Source organism: Contarinia nasturtii, unplaced genomic scaffold (genome assembly GCF_009176525.2).
Source record: "Contarinia nasturtii isolate CC-2019 unplaced genomic scaffold, AAFC_CNas_1.1 Cnas_scaffold_1500, whole genome shotgun sequence".
Classification (NCBI taxonomy): Eukaryota; Metazoa; Arthropoda; class Insecta; order Diptera; family Cecidomyiidae; genus Contarinia; species Contarinia nasturtii.
The window spans coordinates 241487-258884 of record NW_022198836.1 but is presented as its reverse complement, the minus strand read 5'-3'; the positions used below and the strand labels follow the sequence as shown (position 1 = coordinate 258884).

General features: G+C 31.9%; 7 protein-coding genes across 12 annotated transcripts in view; 2 read left to right on the top strand and 5 right to left on the bottom strand.

Annotated features, from left to right (window-relative positions):
- The window catches only part of LOC116346430 (sodium/potassium-transporting ATPase subunit beta-2-like), a 17804-nt gene extending 15182 nt beyond the window's left edge, over nucleotides 1–2622 (bottom strand). Inside the window, exons 1-2 of one of the 4 annotated variants that reach the window (XM_031776476.1) lie at nucleotides 2322–2622; nucleotides 1861–1992 (exon numbers count right to left, since the gene is read on the bottom strand). In XM_031776476.1, the coding sequence (XP_031632336.1) occupies nucleotides 1861–1987 (127 nt within the window). In that variant the 5' untranslated portion in view covers nucleotides 1988–1992; nucleotides 2322–2622. Of the gene's footprint in view, nucleotides 1–1860; nucleotides 2196–2223 lie in introns of those variants that run through there. The other 3 variants (XM_031776473.1, XM_031776474.1, XM_031776475.1) reach the window with 3 other exon arrangements.
- A 4731-nt stretch (nucleotides 2623–7353) lies between these two features.
- Nucleotides 7354–9425, bottom strand: LOC116346421 (UPF0415 protein C7orf25 homolog). Of its 3 annotated transcripts, none has more exons than XR_004201585.1 (7): nucleotides 9232–9425; nucleotides 8810–9161; nucleotides 8468–8677; nucleotides 8117–8341; nucleotides 7977–8041; nucleotides 7737–7891; nucleotides 7354–7547 (listed from the first exon to the last, which is right to left on the bottom strand). XR_004201585.1 is itself a non-coding variant. In XM_031776461.1 (6 exons), the coding sequence occupies exons 1-6, from the start codon at nucleotides 9382–9384 to the stop codon at nucleotides 7814–7816; spliced, it is 1131 nt and encodes a 376-aa protein (XP_031632321.1). In that variant the 5' UTR covers nucleotides 9385–9424; the 3' UTR covers nucleotides 7654–7813. The 3 variants fall into 3 exon arrangements, 1 of the variants encoding a protein (XP_031632321.1); XR_004201584.1 differs by having other exon boundaries at nucleotides 8468–8747; nucleotides 8832–9161; nucleotides 9232–9424; XM_031776461.1 differs by lacking the exon at nucleotides 7354–7547 and having other exon boundaries at nucleotides 7654–7891; nucleotides 8468–8747; nucleotides 8832–9161; nucleotides 9232–9424.
- A 388-nt stretch (nucleotides 9426–9813) lies between these two features.
- LOC116346437 (40S ribosomal protein S11) lies at nucleotides 9814–11491 on the bottom strand. Its single transcript, XM_031776484.1, has 4 exons — nucleotides 11388–11491; nucleotides 10777–10902; nucleotides 10471–10676; nucleotides 9814–10013 (listed from the first exon to the last, which is right to left on the bottom strand). Exons 1-4 carry the CDS (start codon nucleotides 11397–11399, stop codon nucleotides 9890–9892), a joined length of 468 nt encoding a protein of 155 aa, XP_031632344.1. The 5' UTR covers nucleotides 11400–11491; the 3' UTR covers nucleotides 9814–9889.
- Nucleotides 11492–11647: 156 nt separating this feature from the next.
- LOC116346433 (thioredoxin-related transmembrane protein 2 homolog) lies at nucleotides 11648–12673 on the bottom strand. The gene has a single exon (XM_031776480.1). It carries the CDS (start codon nucleotides 12603–12605, stop codon nucleotides 11802–11804), a length of 804 nt encoding a protein of 267 aa, XP_031632340.1. The 5' UTR covers nucleotides 12606–12673; the 3' UTR covers nucleotides 11648–11801.
- A 337-nt stretch (nucleotides 12674–13010) lies between these two features.
- Nucleotides 13011–14794, top strand: LOC116346420 (minor histocompatibility antigen H13). Its single transcript, XM_031776460.1, has 4 exons — nucleotides 13011–13383; nucleotides 13498–14001; nucleotides 14070–14416; nucleotides 14529–14794. The coding sequence occupies exons 1-4, from the start codon at nucleotides 13207–13209 to the stop codon at nucleotides 14653–14655; spliced, it is 1155 nt and encodes a 384-aa protein (XP_031632320.1). The 5' UTR covers nucleotides 13011–13206; the 3' UTR covers nucleotides 14656–14794.
- Nucleotides 14795–14837: 43 nt separating this feature from the next.
- LOC116346434 (probable proteasome subunit beta type-2) lies at nucleotides 14838–15840 on the bottom strand. The gene is made up of 3 exons (XM_031776481.1): nucleotides 15649–15840; nucleotides 15151–15507; nucleotides 14838–15084 (listed from the first exon to the last, which is right to left on the bottom strand). The coding sequence occupies exons 1-3, from the start codon at nucleotides 15737–15739 to the stop codon at nucleotides 14918–14920; spliced, it is 615 nt and encodes a 204-aa protein (XP_031632341.1). The 5' UTR covers nucleotides 15740–15840; the 3' UTR covers nucleotides 14838–14917.
- A 22-nt stretch (nucleotides 15841–15862) lies between these two features.
- Nucleotides 15863–17398, top strand: part of LOC116346419 (putative tRNA pseudouridine synthase Pus10) — a 6551-nt gene continuing 5015 nt past the window's right edge. The window contains exons 1-3 of the mRNA XM_031776459.1: nucleotides 15863–16297; nucleotides 16634–16835; nucleotides 16905–17114. Of these exons, the coding sequence (XP_031632319.1) occupies nucleotides 15919–16297; nucleotides 16634–16835; nucleotides 16905–17114 (791 nt within the window). The 5' untranslated portion in view covers nucleotides 15863–15918. The remainder of the gene's footprint in view (nucleotides 16298–16633; nucleotides 16836–16904; nucleotides 17115–17398) is intronic.

The following is a 17398-nucleotide window of genomic DNA, read 5'->3' as shown; positions in this document are numbered from 1 at the left end:
TTATTTTTCTGTACTTTTTAGACTTTTTAAATGGATTTTTGTTATTGCGAATATGCGAGCGCCATCTGTTAGATGCAACACAAAACATTAGTTTGATTTAATGCAATCAGGGAGGACGACAGTGTTTTCGGTCACAAAATTTATATGGGAATTCCTATAATAGACCACGGCTATGATTGGCTTGGACTTTTTCATCATAGATCGAAAGTGCACTCAATTTTAAGCTAATACACACATTTTGAAAAGCCAACAGACTTTTATTTGGTGAAAATTGGGCAAAATGTGTATTTGAACGACCACCTGAATTTTGATTCCTTAGTAATCAATTCCAATGAGCTAGGTTTTTACTCTGTAGATTTACTTTGACTATTGATTTTACATAATTCGGACCCGAGGTGACAACCATTTTCAGAAATTTGTTCAATTTTTCGAAATTTTCCCGGTTGGAACCCACCTTTAGAATGATATTTCGGAGTAAATTTGTTTTTCATTGAATTGCTATGAAAATTGGTACGAAGGGTTTTTTGGTACGAGAAAACAGAATCTAACGTTTGGATTTTGTCATCAACATACTAAAAAAACTATTGATATAAGTATAAAAAACTTCTTTTGAAGTTTTCACTGTGACGCAATACTGTAAATCTGAAAATGTTCTGACATAAATTTTCAGTGACGCATTCGTTCATATTCATACAAAATGTTTATATTGCGTCGCCTCTTTCACCGCAAGAGAGATGACCATCTGTAAGCAACACGGAAATAATAGAAATCAATAACAACAGCACATTTTTACCTATGATTTTTAATGACATTCAACACGTCTTTTGTTTGTGTCTTTTAAGTTTTGAGGCAACGCAATATTAACATTTTGTTTGTATATGAACGAACGCGTCACTGAAAATGAATATCAGAAAATTTTCAGATTTACAGTATTGCGTCACAGTGAGAAATTCTAAAGAAGTATTTTATATTTATCTTACATATTTTTCCATATATTATAACTAAAGCCAGCTTTTTATCCGACAATCGAACCATACTATATATCACTAAGTGTATATCACTAAGAACTGTATATTCTCACCACATGGAGCTGATTATACAATTTTTGCGTCCGTGTCTTATGTGCCTCCGTTAATTTTAGATTATTCGTATTATCATTATAATCTACTCATAGTCACTTTTCATCAAGTTTTGTTTGTTCGTTAAATAATGATTGTGTTGTAATGTCGTTTTCGTTAGTTTACGTTTGCGGCATAATGATTTCCAAATTTACCAAGTTTAATTGCCCAAAAAATCAGTATCGTTATGAAGAATTTTATATTTATTTAGCCTATTTTTCATAAATAAAGTTCATTTATAGCTAAGTGTTAATTAAGTGTATTAACGAAAAAATTGCTTTAATAGTGTGAAACTAGAAATATGGATCAATGACGCATGAGATGATATAATTTTATTTGAATCTTTTAAGATGAAATAGAGATATTTTGATATAGTGTTTACCTGCGCAAGCAAAGAAAAATGTGACTGAATTTTGAAAGTTCCTGTTGTTGAATAATTGCTTGTATACATTGGGCAAAAGAAATGCTTTTATCTTATATCGATTCGAACTACAGAATATATTCGTATATCGCATTTACTATCGAAATATTATTATATTTTTTTGAGTAAATTTCATTAATAATGTAAAAATTCAAAGATCTCGTGAATTATTATTAACTTACTTACTAATCAAAACAGAAGTAAAAACTTCGAAAGAACTTATCTTGATCAGCTCTAAATGTTTCTAGGTTTCGTTTAAATTATTTCCGAACAATTCCTTTGAGTGGATGCTATGAAAAAAATAAATAAATGGAAGATTACCCCAGTTCTTCGGTGTACGCCCAAAAATGTAGTTTTTGTCTTTATTATATATTCCTCTCCAGAAATTGAACTGCTTTGGTAATTTTCGAGCCGAGTCTTCGTAATCGACGGTTTCGTTATTCATCATATTCCCTTTGATTAAATTTATGGCACAAAAATATTACTATAACTGCTAACAAAGTTTTTTTGTTGAATTATCAGTTTCTTTTCTTTAAAAATGTATGAAATAAATATGTATTTGGCAATATTTTCACTCATTCATTTTTTTTATAAACATGCACATTAAATTTGACTTTAAATTTGGAGGTCAACATTCTCTATGAACTAATGTACAATTAGAACAATGTATTTATTTATATTCACCATTCGAGTTTTTATACGGACAACTTTTAAAAGTATGCTAATGGTGCATCGGAAATCTGAGCGAATTTTCAAGCTATAAATAGATTCACTAGACTCACGATTCACTAAAATGTTTTTGAAATATATTTCAAAAATACAGTTGTGCCGCTTATATTAGAAACATGTGCAAAATATCCAAGCACCGAATGCTTACTGATATATTTTTTCGGATCTGTTCAGTTTTCGGCTTTTATTTACGCATACTGTATTTTCGCTTATACAAGTACATCATTTGTTTTTTTCACTTCCCATGTATAGGATGAGCACGTGAAATGAATATTGTTTGAACGTCGCTTTGTGATATGTGCAATAACGATCGTTTTTTATGATGCTCGAATAATTGTATAAAAATTATACGTTTCTAATGACTTTTTGACGATTTATTTTTTATGAATGAAAGCAACGAAATGTTTACGAAAAAACTTAATAATATGTATTATATAATACAACAGGACAACATGAAAAAACATCACAAACAAAAAACATACCACGACAAACGAAACAAAATAAACAAAAAAAAGACAAACACAACAGTTATCCGGTCCACAAGAAAATTATCAACGAAATAATTGGCATAGTCGACATCATCGTAATGACCATCGCCTAGATTCGAATGGAACATTTGTGATTGATAGACCTTTTGTGGTGAATTTGTTGGAGATTTTGATGATTTTGATTTTCGGTTATGTTTTGAAGATCATGAACGGAGATATGAGAATTTTCGTTGTTTCCGGACAGGACTTTAAATAATTACAGTATATGTTCTTCACAAGGGGAATGAAGTGCTACGCATAAATTAAATGATGAAAAATATATTACGCAGATATCAATACATTAACAAGCCATTAATCGAGATGAGGAATAAAGTCCGCGAGGCACATCAAATTAAAAAAAGGGAAAATACAATCGAATCGATAGAACATTACAAAGAAATAAGAAGGGAATATAAACGAAGCTCTCAGAGATTACAGAATCGAATGGAAAAGCTGATAGATCAAACAAGTGAATTTCAAAAGTGAGGATCTGCCGAATGAGATGACTTATTTGGATGATAAATTCTTGCGAACAATCAATAATTGCTGGTTTTTTTGCAAAACAATTTTCCACCGCTTAATGTCTCATTGTCAGTGATGACAACACAGAAATTGAGAATATACGAGATATTTGTGCAGGAATTTCAACGATCGAAATAACTGGGGAGCTTGTTGGTGAACAAATAGGCATGCTATCTGATGATCTAGTCTGTGGTCCTGATGAAATTCCATACAAAATCATCAACTTTCAAAAGTATCACTTGAGACTGCCACTGTCCTACAGATATGGAGAACGTCCTTTGACAGACTAGTTTACAAAAACGGAGATAGAAACAACGTTCAAAACTATCCTGGTTTTGCTTTACACTATATCGGAAATTCTTGATTCGATCGTCACAAACCATCTCAACCAACATCTAATGATCATCGTACACGAGAGTCAACATGGATTCATCAAAAACAGGTCAACGATAACGACATCTGTTTGGAAATTTCCAAGGCTTTTGACTAGGTTAACTTGAAAATGCTAATTCAAAAGCTTGACATCATAGGATTAAATGAGCAGCTATCAAAATGGATCGGATCTTATTTGTCCGGACGCAGACAAATTGTAAAGATTGCAGAAATCAAATCTGACCCAATCGAAGTAACTTCTGGAACGGGTCAAGGCTATCCCATTGTTCATTATGTTTGTTATTGATCTGCTTTCGTCATGACCAATTCATGCATTCTTTCATTCGCTGATGATACAAAACTTTCGAAATGTATCACCTCAACAGATGATTGCATTATTCTTCAAAATGACTTGGATCGTGAAGCGGATTATTATGGGCGCAATTTATTAAAATTAAATGTCAACAAAACAAAGATCATATCATATCATCGGGGATCACTGCAGTGTGAATACAAATACAACATAGGCAGCATTCAAATAGAAAATGTTTTGTAATAAGGGACTTGGGAGTGTTGCTTGACGTGCAAATTAAATTTGAACCACACATTGAGCATGACATAGCAAATGCCAGAAAAAGGCTGGCTTGGTTCTACGGCAAGGATTTCGTCGACCCATGGACAATTAATAATAATAATAATAACTGCAACAAACAGCGTTCCCTCGCCTGATTTATTTAAATAAATATTTATTTTATGTATACAATATATCTGTAAATTGTGAAAATTTTCGGTAATATTCCATTTTTTAATATACTAAATTATTCTCTATTTTGTTTTAAATAATTTGCAATTCTCCTTTTGACCGTATTAATTTCAACATCAAAATCAATTAATTTATTATTACTGTCTTTTTATGTTTTGCAATAGAAATCATTAAAATTAGTAAGCATGAAATTAATTGGTTCATACAAAGTGTAATCATTCCTTCTTCATGGCAATTTGAACAATGGTGATAAACGAGTGTTGTGTTGTGGTTCATAATATCTCATGCAACTCAATGTGTTTCGATGATAAATCCCCATTGATTATATTAAATATGAAAGATATTTGCGCAATTTTGCGTCTCTCTTCAAGCGTTATCATTTGAAAAAAAGTAAACGATGTTCATAAATCGGCAATTTGAAGCTGTTCCATTTCATCCTTCTGAGCGTAAATAATAAGAATTGTTTTTGTACTGATTCAATTCTTATGGTTGTTTTTTTTATGATATGGATTCCAGATTTGCATGCATATTCAACGATCGGCAAAACAAAAGTATCATATAGTCGTTTGATAGTCCATGGGTCATCAAGCAGCACTCCTAGATCCTTGATCACGTTTACTCTCCTTATTTCGTTGTTTATTTTGTATTCATATATACATATTAGTGAATGTTGGTACGAAATCATTTTTGTTTTGCTCACGTTCAATTTTAATTTCTTTCTTTCAAAGTAATTTACTATTTGATTCAAATTTTCTTACAATGCGTCACAATCACATATGACTTGATGCATTTCGACAGTTTTGTATCATCAGCAAATGATAAAATGCATTGATCATTTACAGCAAACGTTAAATCCATGACAAACATGATGAACAATGTTGCCCCAATGGGGTCCAACGTCCATACAAATACGATTCGATCCATTTTAATAATTTATTATTTAATCCCATGATGTCTCACTTTTGAATTAATAATTTAATGCTTACTGAATCAAAAGCTTTGGCGATGTCCAAATAAATGCTGTCGGTTTGATAGCCGTTTCCAATATAAATAAGCACCTTCGAAGTGAATTCAGCTAAATTTGTAACCGTTAATCTTCCCTTGATGAATCCATGTTGATCGTTATCAATGATATCTGTGACTCGTTACAATTAAATCAAGTATTTTTGAAACTATGCATTGCAATGCGACCCCACGATAATTCTCTACTTTGTTTCGGTTACCACTTTTGTAAACTGGTCGGACGTATGAAGTTTTCCATATTTGTGGTATACTGTTTGACTCAAGTGATTCTTTTAGTAATTTGGTTATTGGTTTTAGTAATGATATTAAACAATTTTTGATGAATATATTTGGAATTCCATCAGGACCAGCGACAAGATCTGATGGCAATTTAGATATAATTTCATACACTAGTTCTTCGGTGATATCAATTTCTGGAATCACTGCACAGATGTTTTGTATTTTCTGTGTGTCGTACATCTCATATCCACAATCATCATTGTGCTGACTGGGTGTGCGGACATAATATCCCCGATCATAATTTCCCAGTACAAAAAACTCGGAGAAATTATGACTGTAAGCCGTAAAAAAATGTTTGGCAAACATTTCAGCAATTTGTTAACGATTATCAGCTCTGTTACCATTGTATTCCATTTCTGCTGGTAAATAATCACTTCTGTTCTTTTTTTGATAGACGAAATTACGAGGGTTGCTCCATAATTTTTTTTAAAAACATATATAACACAGTTGTTTTTTGTCGAAAATGGTTTTATTGTTTTTCAAAATATTCCCCGAGATGATCGATACACTTTTGCATTCGATGAAACCATTTGTCATAGCATTCGTGCCACTCCGAAACTGATATCTCCAAAACGTGTGTTTTGAACGCTTCAACTGCTTCTTCTGGTGTCGAAAATCGTTGACCACGTAGTTTTTTCTTCACGCTTGGGAACAAAAAAAAGTCATTGGGTGCCAGGTCAGGACTGTACGGTGGATGACCCATCAGTTCGATGTTTTGACCGGTCAAAAATCGAGTAGTTTGAAAAGATGTGTGAGAGCTCGCATTATCGTGATGAAGAATTATTTTGCGACGGTGGTTGTTTTTTCTTATTTCACCAAACACTTCGGGCAAACAAATGGTGGTATACCAATCAGAATTGACGGTCTTACGATCCTCTAGTGGAACGGTTGCCACATGACCACTTCTCCCGAAAAAACAGGCGACCATTCGCTTCGAAGTGCTTCTTGCTCGAACAACTTTCGTTGGGTTATCTTCATTTTGGAAGACCCATACAGTCGACTGCTGTTTCGTTTCGGGCTCATAGGCATATATCCACGATTCGTCACCAGTGACGATTTTATTAACGTCTTTTGAAGCACCACGATTGAATTTCTTGAGCATTTCTTTACACCAACTCACACGAGCCATTTTTTGTTCATCGGTCAATTTATGTGGGATCCAACGAGAGCAAATCTTTTTTACGGCTAAATGTTCATGCAAAATTGTATGTATGCTGTGGGATGAAATGCCCAAAGATGCCTCAATCTCACGGTAGGTCACATGACGATCTTCCATAATCAGTTTTCTGACAGCATCGATGTTTTGTGGCACAACAGCCGATTTTGGACGACCTGTATGAAACTCGTCTTTGAGCGAACTACGACCGCAACGAAATTCTCGGTACCAGTTATAAATTGTCTGAAGGGTTGGTGCTTCATTGCCAAAGGCCAAATGAAGTCGATCGAAACACTGTTGTTGAGATAATTTACTTCGAAAATCGTAGTAAATCATTTTACGAAAATCTTCACGTGTAAAATTCATTTTTTTGTTGAGTCGCAGTTTACCAGTCACTGTAAACAATACAAATAGCGTTCGTACGACAAAAGGTTCAGGGCACGAATACATACCAAAACATCAAACTTTACGAATATGACAATGGTTTACATCGGGCAACACTATAAGTACCATTTTAAAAAAAATTATGGAGCAACCTACGTAAAGAATTCCTTTGGATCTTCGTCAATTAGTTGGTCCATCAGCAATTTGTACTTAATGTACGCTGATCTTGTGGATCAGAAACTTGGAATCCACACTACGACAATATGGGCAAAAGAATAGAGTCAATACAAAAACAATTTTTACTTTTTGCGCTAAGGAGAATGAACGGATATTATAAAAAAAATGTGATACTAATTTAATTGATTTAGAAGTAAATTTATCAACAGTAAAACTGAGAATTGGAAAATATTTAAAATAAAATTGAAAACATAAATATATATACCACCAAGGCGATGGAACGCTGTTCGCTGCAGTTATTATTTTATTGTTAATATTTCATGAGGAAAAATCCTTTTTTTATTAAACTTTCTTAGCTGTATATTGTTTTTGCTCTGTTAAAGCTCTAGCTTCATGTATGATAGCTGGAATAGATAAACCCTGTATAGATTTTGTTTAGAATTAGAAAAAAAAAATAAGAATTAGAAATGAACTTAATTCAGTCTTCAATTTTTTAATGATTTACCTGCATTTTTGCCGCTTCTATTGCACTTTTGTTTGCCGTAACGGTAAATGCTTTATGATACATACCTGAAATGAGCAGAAAAAAGCAATTATCTAGGATTATTTTGTAAAAAATAATATATACGAAAATGTCATATATACCAAACGAAAATATTTTATATGTTCGATTTTGAATTTTTTTAGCTAAACATAAACGACTTTTTTGGCTTGACCATAAAAATTCTTCTTCATCTTCATTCAAATCGTGTAGTATTGTAATAGATCTTAAGAATTTCTTTGCTCGTTTTTGTTCATTGGGTCCTCCAACTACGCTTAAGATACGTAAAAAACTCTCTTTCGCAGTTGTGCATGCTATTAATTCTTTGCCTGTAATTACCAAAATCCAAAATCCATGTGAATATTTCATTATTATATTAATATTGAATTATTTTGAACATAATTTGGTCAAATTTAATTAATGGTTACGTGAATTTACAAACTTATAACACCTACCTTCAAACACTTTGTCCAAAAAAGCTTTTGTGGATGAGCGACGTTCGGCTTGAGCTTGTTCAGATAAGATCGGTTGATTGAATTCCCACATACTTGACTCACAAGTTAAAGACGATACAAAAGCCATCATTGCTGTTACATCCAGGTTTAATTTAGAAATAGTGTCAACAGATTGACTTATTTCATTTCGCGAACTGCCATCAATGCGAACTATAATATTCAAGTTTTCCAATGAGCTCTTTAGTTCTTCATCAATTTGATTTGCGAAATCAAAAATAATCTTTGCAGAAAATAAATGCATTTGTTTATTAAAATGGAATTTAGTATACTGAAAAGTCGAACCTTCGATGTTGAATAAAAATACCTTTGGAATTTGAAAACATTGTGGATTTTCCCTTGCGGCTTCAATGTAGTTATTTGCATGATCGATAACACTTTTAGAACCATAATTTGAGCGCCCAAATGCAATATCGCATAAAGCTATTGGATTTCTTGCAATTACTTTTATCCATGTTTTGCCATTGTCTGTTACGATGTCAATTCGAATTGATGCCTTCGGACTTCCATGTATTTTAATGGGAAAATCAACCCCTTGAACATTTTCTGTTTTATTCAAAATTTTGACTAAATAAGCAAAATGTATTAAATTACTACATATAATATTATTAATCGTCAGCCGCTTCAAAATTAATGTCTGTAATTAAAAAAAGTACTTGGAATCAATTTCTTGATTTCTTTATATCACATTGAAACATCACTCTTACATTTTGCAGTGTTGAAATCTCAGTAGAAATTTTCTTTCGTATTTTTCCGATACCTTGAATATGATCCAAACAATTTAACTGTTGAATTAAATCTATTCCAACGCATATTTTCTTTTCACCAAGTTTATCTATTTCCACTTGATCAAGTTCCATGTTTATGGTATGAGCTATCAATATTTTAGTTGTCAAAATGTGAGTTTAATATGAAAAAAATGTAAGTAGGTATGTGTCGCCGTCTACCCATTGAAATATGTTACTAATCGTTTATATACAAAAAAAAAATGGTTTGATTTGTAATGTGAAATACATTCAAAAAAAAAGTAGTATGACATAAATGACATCCTTTTGACGAAATTGAGTGAGAGTGCAATCAGTAACTGTGATTGTAGACATCTAGATTGCTCAATATATTGTCTGAAAATATTATAAAAAAGGTACAACAAATTTTTATCAAGTTACTTTCCAACAAAAGCGATTTTTTATTCACATGTTGTCTTAACTGTATTCAATGAGAAAATTTCAAAGTAGATTTTTTTTATTACAACATGTTACTAAAATGAAATAAAATTAAAAAGACAGTTGTTGATTTTCTTAATCAAATTGATGATTGTTGATTTATTCGTTATTTGCTGGAATACATTTTTGGAAAGAAAATAGCTTAGAACTTTTTGAAGCTTTTCTTAGATCCAGCCCCCTTTGTTACTTTCAAAACATTGAAACGAACAGTTTTTGAAATCGGTCTGCATTCGCCCACCGTAACGATGTCACCAATTTCAACATCTCTGTAAAGTACAAAATACGATTAATTATTCATCCTCAGACTTTTTTTCGAAAGATCCTAATTAATAATAAAAAAATATCAGATATGCTTTTTTTCATTTTGAAATTTCAGCAGTTTTGTTATATGAAGACTGTCGTGATTATGAAAACATCATTTAAAAAAAAAATATTAATGAATGTATCGTTGATAATATATCCATGTATTTTTGTTCACTTCATCGATGAGGATGAATCAAGAACTCAAAAGATGTATTCACAACAGATTACTGAGCTTGTTTTATCTTTTGGAATACGTTATATAATTGAACACATTATACAGTAATACTTATCTCTTGACACTTTTTTATTTCGATATATTTCATGAAATAAAATTTAAAAAACTTTGTCACTGATTTTTTGAGATTTAGTTACATGGATATATTCTCAGTTGTCCTTATTACACAATATTCCTTTAATTACCTGAAAGCAGGTGACAAATGTACGGACATGTTCTTATGGCGCTTTTCAAAACGACTGTATTTGCGCACATAGTGCAAATAGTCACGGCGAATGACGATAGTGCGTTGCATTTTTAATTTCTGCACAATTCCGTTCAAAATGCGGCCACGGATGCGTACGTTTCCCGTGAATGGACATTTTTTATCGATATAGGTACCATCGATTGCCTATGATGAAATATTGTAAATATTTAAATAGTGATATCACAAAAAGAACATGATGAAGTGAAACTTCTGAATGTAAACTAAATTAACTTATATCAATTACCTCTTTCGGTGTTTTGAATCCCAATCCAACTTCACGATAGTGACGGGTGCGAAGTTTGCGCTGTCCCGACACATTCTTGCGTCGTACAACTGGAATTGTTAGTTGTTTTTGGAAAGCACGTTCGGTCTACAATAAAGATATACCCAAATATTAATACATTATGAATATTAAAAAAGTATGTAGAGTTCAGTATGTGCATATAGTCTTCACCTACATGGTATAGGTTATGTTTGCGTACAAAATATAGAAGAAAAAGTATCAGAAAATAGAATGTTATTTCCAACATAAATCATTTTTGTCCTCATTTATGTATTCAGAAGACCGTCATGATTATTATCATCATTTCAATCTTCTATATTTTGTGATATACTACACATGTAAAATTTGAATGAGTGTACACTATGTGAAAAGAAGCTGAAACAGTGTAAACACGTGGAATTTGAATAGCACTTTAATTAAAACTTCTTAAAATTTATTGATCGTGATTTATATTTTTACTAATTTCATATAAAACTAATCTTTTTTGTACTAAACACATCGTTTGAAGTGTATGTGATTCATTTTTTACATTGTTTTTTACTTTTTACGGCACTTTGATTAAAAATACGTACCTGATCGGCCATGATGCTGAGAGGAAAGAACTATGTTGCTGACGGAAGTCTCGAATAAACGCGTTGATGAACAATCTGTCAATTTTGTTCCCTACATGTCACCTTGCATGCCAAGTAATTCGAAATACTATTATTTTTTCGAAATTTCAAGACAATATATTCACATTTAGATGTCTCTGATGTCACTGATGTCATTAGAAGAACTAATTCTGAATAAATATTAAATAACATATAAATCAACAATAAATAAAAGAAATGTGTTTAGGTCTGCTGTTTGTCTTTATTTTCAAATACATCAACTCATGAGATTATTTATAACTTAAAAATATCTATCTGACTTTGGTTCTTCGAAAAGATACGATGAAAAGAAAACTTTTATAAGATTAAGAGATTGCTAATGTTTAGTAGAGTTATTTATTTTTGCTTTTTTTCATCAGTAGTGATTCCATTTTCCTTGCTCTCCTTGTATAAAGTGTTCAAAATGAATGCTGCCTTTATATTATCTTTTGAGAAGAAAAATGTTTGAAGTTTTCCTTTGACATCAACACAAGGTCTTCGTAAAAATTCTTTTCCGTTCTTGAACAAGATAATTGTTGGCAGTTGTCGACTTAACGAACTATCAGATACGTGGTATTTTTTACCAGTAGCGGGAAATCGTCCAACGTCAACTTTTCCAAATCGAAAGTTTTTCAAATTATATTCAGCTGATAATTCGCTGAAAATTGGTGCAAAATTAACACAAGCTGGATTCCAAACTGTATAAAATGCAATTATCCAAACAATTCTCTTGTCACTTTCTAGTTCATCATCTAGTGCATGTTCCGTACGGAAATATGTCACATGTTCTGGGCCAGAATAAGTTGGTTCTGGAATTACTAATGCAGTGATAATAAAGACTACACCAAATATGACACCGTACAAATAGTCTGCGTATGCCCACAGAATGAGATTTGCAATTTTCGTATAAATAAACGAAGATGTAAGATAATTAATCATAGTGACACTTCCCGTTTTTCTTGTTCTAATCATTACAACAATGGCCAAGAAAAATAAAATTTCTGTTTCACGTCCATCTAGTTCACATTCGGACTCCTTTGGTGTAAACAAGTATACACATATTCCAGGAGCTTTTTTTGCCAATAGATAAGATAAACTCAATAATATGTTGACACAATAATATGGTTTTGTAAGTAAAATAAAATCTTTTTTGAACCCCATATCTTTTAAAAAGAGTAATTGACTATTAACTTTTATTAAGTGTGAAATACAGCTTGAACACTTTTTGATTCTTATGTCAAAATAAATTATTATGAAAATCACGAAAAATCACGGATAAATTCGTGCATACTCACGAACTTCCTATATAATCAAAAATCATCTTCTAAAAACACTATGAAATAATACTTAATTTACGTATTTGAAAAATTAAATGTAATTAACATAATAATTTGCTGGAAATAAATTATTTAGAAGAAACCCAACGTGATTCAATGAGAGACAGGTCCTACAATTCGGAAACTTGTTACGAAATATGGTAAACCAAGGGTTAAATTACCTCCAACAATACACTTCATTGGCAATAGTGTGGCATACTAACACATTAACAACTTTCATTGAAATAGAAGAAACTGCCTCTCTCACTGCTCGCGTGTCAAACACTGAACATTGTGTTTATCGGCATTTATTCGGTGAACAACACAAAACTACTTCATTCATAAAATTTGAAAATATTATAATATTCTTATATTGTTGTCAACAAGAAAGAATTTCAGTTGATAAAATTTAGTGATTAAAACTAATATTCACGAACGATTTATAAATGGCAGATGTGGCAGAAAAACTATTGCAAGAGAATGCAACTGATAGCGTATCTGGTGCAAAATCTCCAGCCTCACCTGAAGGAGCCGCGGTGGCTTATGGAAGCTTGATTATAATGGCTATGCTACCAATTTTTTTTGGAGCAATAAGATCGGTAAAACATCAAAAAGATCAAAAGGTAAATAAAATCAAGATATTTTGTGTGTGTCGTGGCACTTTCGCAGAATCTAGTACGTACTACCGAGTTTGCATAAACAATTTTTAAAAATTCTCATACTTCTCAAATCCTTAGGATTCCGGTAAAAAATTGGAAAGAATGAATTCAAAAGATGCATTATTATTCCCTGTAATCGCTTCAGTGGCGCTTTTCGGACTCTACATCGTTTTCAAATTGTTTTCAAAAGATCACATAAATTTATTGCTTACTGCATACTTCTTCTTTTTGGAAGTACTTGCATTAGCTCATCTACTGAGCCCAATCATTGGATCATTAATTCCATCAAGCATTCCCAACATTTCATATCATATTGGATTCACAAAAGGAAAAGGAAATCAAAAGCAAGATCTCATTGACTATGACTTTTCAACTCATGATATTGTTTGTTTAATCATTGCGCTTATTATTGGTATTTGGTATTTATTGAAAAAACATTGGATCGCTAACAACCTTTTTGGTGTAGCATTCGCTGTGAATGGTGTTGAATTACTGCATCTAAATAACGTTGTAACCGGACTTATTTTATTATCTGGACTGTTCGTGTATGATGTGTTCTGGGTCTTTGGTACTAATGTGATGGTGAGTAAATGGGAAAATAAAATCTTACTTACTAAACATTAAATTCATTATTGTAATATTACGTAAAGGTTACTGTCGCAAAAAGTTTTGATGCTCCAATCAAACTAGTTTTTCCTCAAGATCTTCTTGTGAACGGCTTCAATGCGACTAATTTCGCCATGTTAGGACTGGGAGACATTGTAATCCCTGGAATATTTATTGCTTTACTACTTCGTTTTGATAATAGTTTGAAACGAAAATCCCGAACGTATTTCTATACCGCATACGTTGCCTATTTTTTGGGATTGATGTTAACTATTTTGGTAATGCACATATTTCGACATGCACAACCGGCTCTTTTATATCTCGTACCAGCTTGTGCCGGGGCTCCACTTTTGATTGCATTGATAAAGGGAGATTTGAAGTTGATTTTTGCGTAAGTTGATATATTTTGAATTTAGATACATTCTTTTTCTTCTATTGAGATAGCAATGATTATTCTTGTTCACATTGTTTTCGTTCTATTTTTTTCGAAAATCTTAATACAGGTATCAAGATAATCCAGAAGAGAAGAAATCATCAAAGAAAAACAAGGATCAAAACATTAGTGGAAATGGTTCCAATCAACAGAATAACAAAGAATCGAAGAAAAAAGATCCAAAAAAGTCGAAATAAAAATTTAAAATTTTATACTATAGATATGTGTACTTCATCGCCAACTAATTTTAATGTAACATGTCTATGTAAATTTTACAGTAAAAGCACACATTTTAATTTATTGCAAATAAAATTTCACGCTACAAAACCGATAATACTTATGTTTGTCTCACTTTTAATTGGATATCAAAAAAACAGAGTTCATTGATTAATAGCGGATTATTTATTTTTTGTATCAAAATATTTTTTAGAAATTTTCTGATCATTTCATGATTTATTTTTATGGAACGTAGTTCAAAAGAGATTTCGATGAAATGTCATCCAAACGTTGCACGCCATTTTTATCAACAACAGCTACTTTGAAATTACTGAGATTGATTATCAAACGCTTCTGTATTTCTGCAACACACTTCTGAAGAATATCATAGGCTTCAGCCTGCGTTATTTCTGTAAAAATAATGATAATAAAATTTAAATCATTTATAGACTTTTTTATCCATAAAATATTCTTACTTGGGTGCCAGTATCGGTCAAAAATACTAGCAGCAAATATACCACCATAACCTTGTCCAGCATAATTCAACGATTTAGCGTTTGCAATGTAATCGATATAGTGCAATTCGGACCCTTCATTTTCGTCGTATCCAGCCACAAATAAATTGACGTGGTACGGAGTACTGCTGCGCAAGTAGTCAGCTAAGTTTCTACGAGTGAAATGAGCAGCCGATTTTGGACTTAGTTCATACCCGTTACGCATTTTGTACAATGCCAAATTCTTCGAGATATACTCAGTGAACTGAATAGCATCACCAGTATCCCCAATTGCAGCCATTAAAAGTTTGTCGGAAATGGTATGTATTTTATCCTGATCTGTAACGTAAATAATAAAATTCGGTTTCTTTTACTTCAACAAATTTGGCGTCTAAAACAGTAATCTTAGGTTAGGTTGAAATAAATTTTGGAAAGTCATTGGAGCAAACAAAAGAAGAAATAAATAATTTTGCGACATACCTTCTTTCAAGGAGATGATTGAGTGTGCTTGGGTGCAATCTGCAGCCAGCATTACAAAATCAGATCCTTTAATTCCCAAAATAGTTTCCATCTTTTACAATGATTCAGACGAAAGATTTAGGTTTCAATGATTACACAGCAGAATCAAAAACACTTTTGTGTTATGTGTATTCAATTCAAAATGTCAAATTGTACAAATGTCAATTTTCCGATAGGGATCTATATTTTATTTGACAGGAGCACGTTGTTGGCAATAATACTGGCGGAAAAATGACGTCGTTGGAAATTCGTGAATATCTAGAAAAATTGGAACTTTGTTCGATTTGTATACTACGGTATCAAAATGAAAGCATTGAAAATATAATTATATTATACACGGCACAAAATAATAAAAATGAAACTATGGATACATCCGTAGGTACGGATACAATCGCAATTAAACGATCGAAAAAAAGTATATGCATTGCATGTTTGGGAATTTTTCAGTCAATGGAAACTGTCTCTAAAAATGTAATCGAGGATTCAAATCTTCGAAATTACGAATGTAATTCTTTATATACGTCGGTTCAAATTCCTATAGAACTTTTGGTGCGTGAACTATCAATATGGATAGCATTGATACAAACATTTCCAGGCAAAGTGAATGAAGGTAAGATCAACATTCATATTTTCCATATTTTTCTCATTACGTGTTGCTAAAATTAGTCTATTAGTCAAATATATATGAATGTACAAGAATGAAAGCGAGACTTCTATTCACAACACATTGAAATGTAATACCGCCATACGAAAAGTGCTGACTGTCAGCATATTTTGTACGGTGGTGTTACATTTCAATAAGTTGTGAATAGAAGTCTCGCTTTCATTCTCGAGCAATCATATATATATATTATTATTATTGTTTATTATTTTTATTAGTCAAATAATCTTAGTCTATTTTGAAGATGCTTGTAACTTTTATTGAATTTCTTTTTACAAATGTTAGATACACACCCAGGTATTCCGATAAAAGATGTCTTCAAAACTTTGTTCAACAGAAAATTGTGCTTGGCAACAAACAGGCAAATGGAGTACAATCAAAATGGAATCATGATAAATTTGTTTTATGAATTCATGGATTGTGATAATATTGATAATTTATTAGCAGTGAAACCGCTTTCATTTGGAAATGAAAATCACAAAAAAAGGTTAGATCAAAAACATTGGAATACGTTTTAAAGATTTAAACTATTATCACCTTCAATTTTCTTCATCAGTAAAAATGTATCTGTCATAACACGGAACTTATTTGAAAAGCATTTTTATCCAAAAAACTTGAAAATTGATGAATACAAAAAACATCTTGCCGTCCCCCCAAAATTACCGTCAAACGGACCTATTAAATTGACACGTTACTTAATTTCGGGACCAACGATTTTCATAGCAGGCCGTTATCGAAAACTATCACGAGATTTAAGTCAAACACCGTATGTATAAAAAAAATATGGCAACATATTCGTATCATAAACAGCTGAAGTGGATCACTATGAATTACATTTTTCTAGAACACTTGGATTAATTTTAAGCCAAAATGATTAATTCTAACCAGTAAAGATCCCCAGTGGTTAGATTTTTTTTTCAAATTTCCTATTGGATGTGGTGGAGGGGTCCAAAATAAAACGTTTGGCATCAAAAAATTTTCCCCAAATTCATATACCCCCTAGATACGCCCCCTTGAAGTGCCAAAAATCCCCTTTTTATGTTATGTACG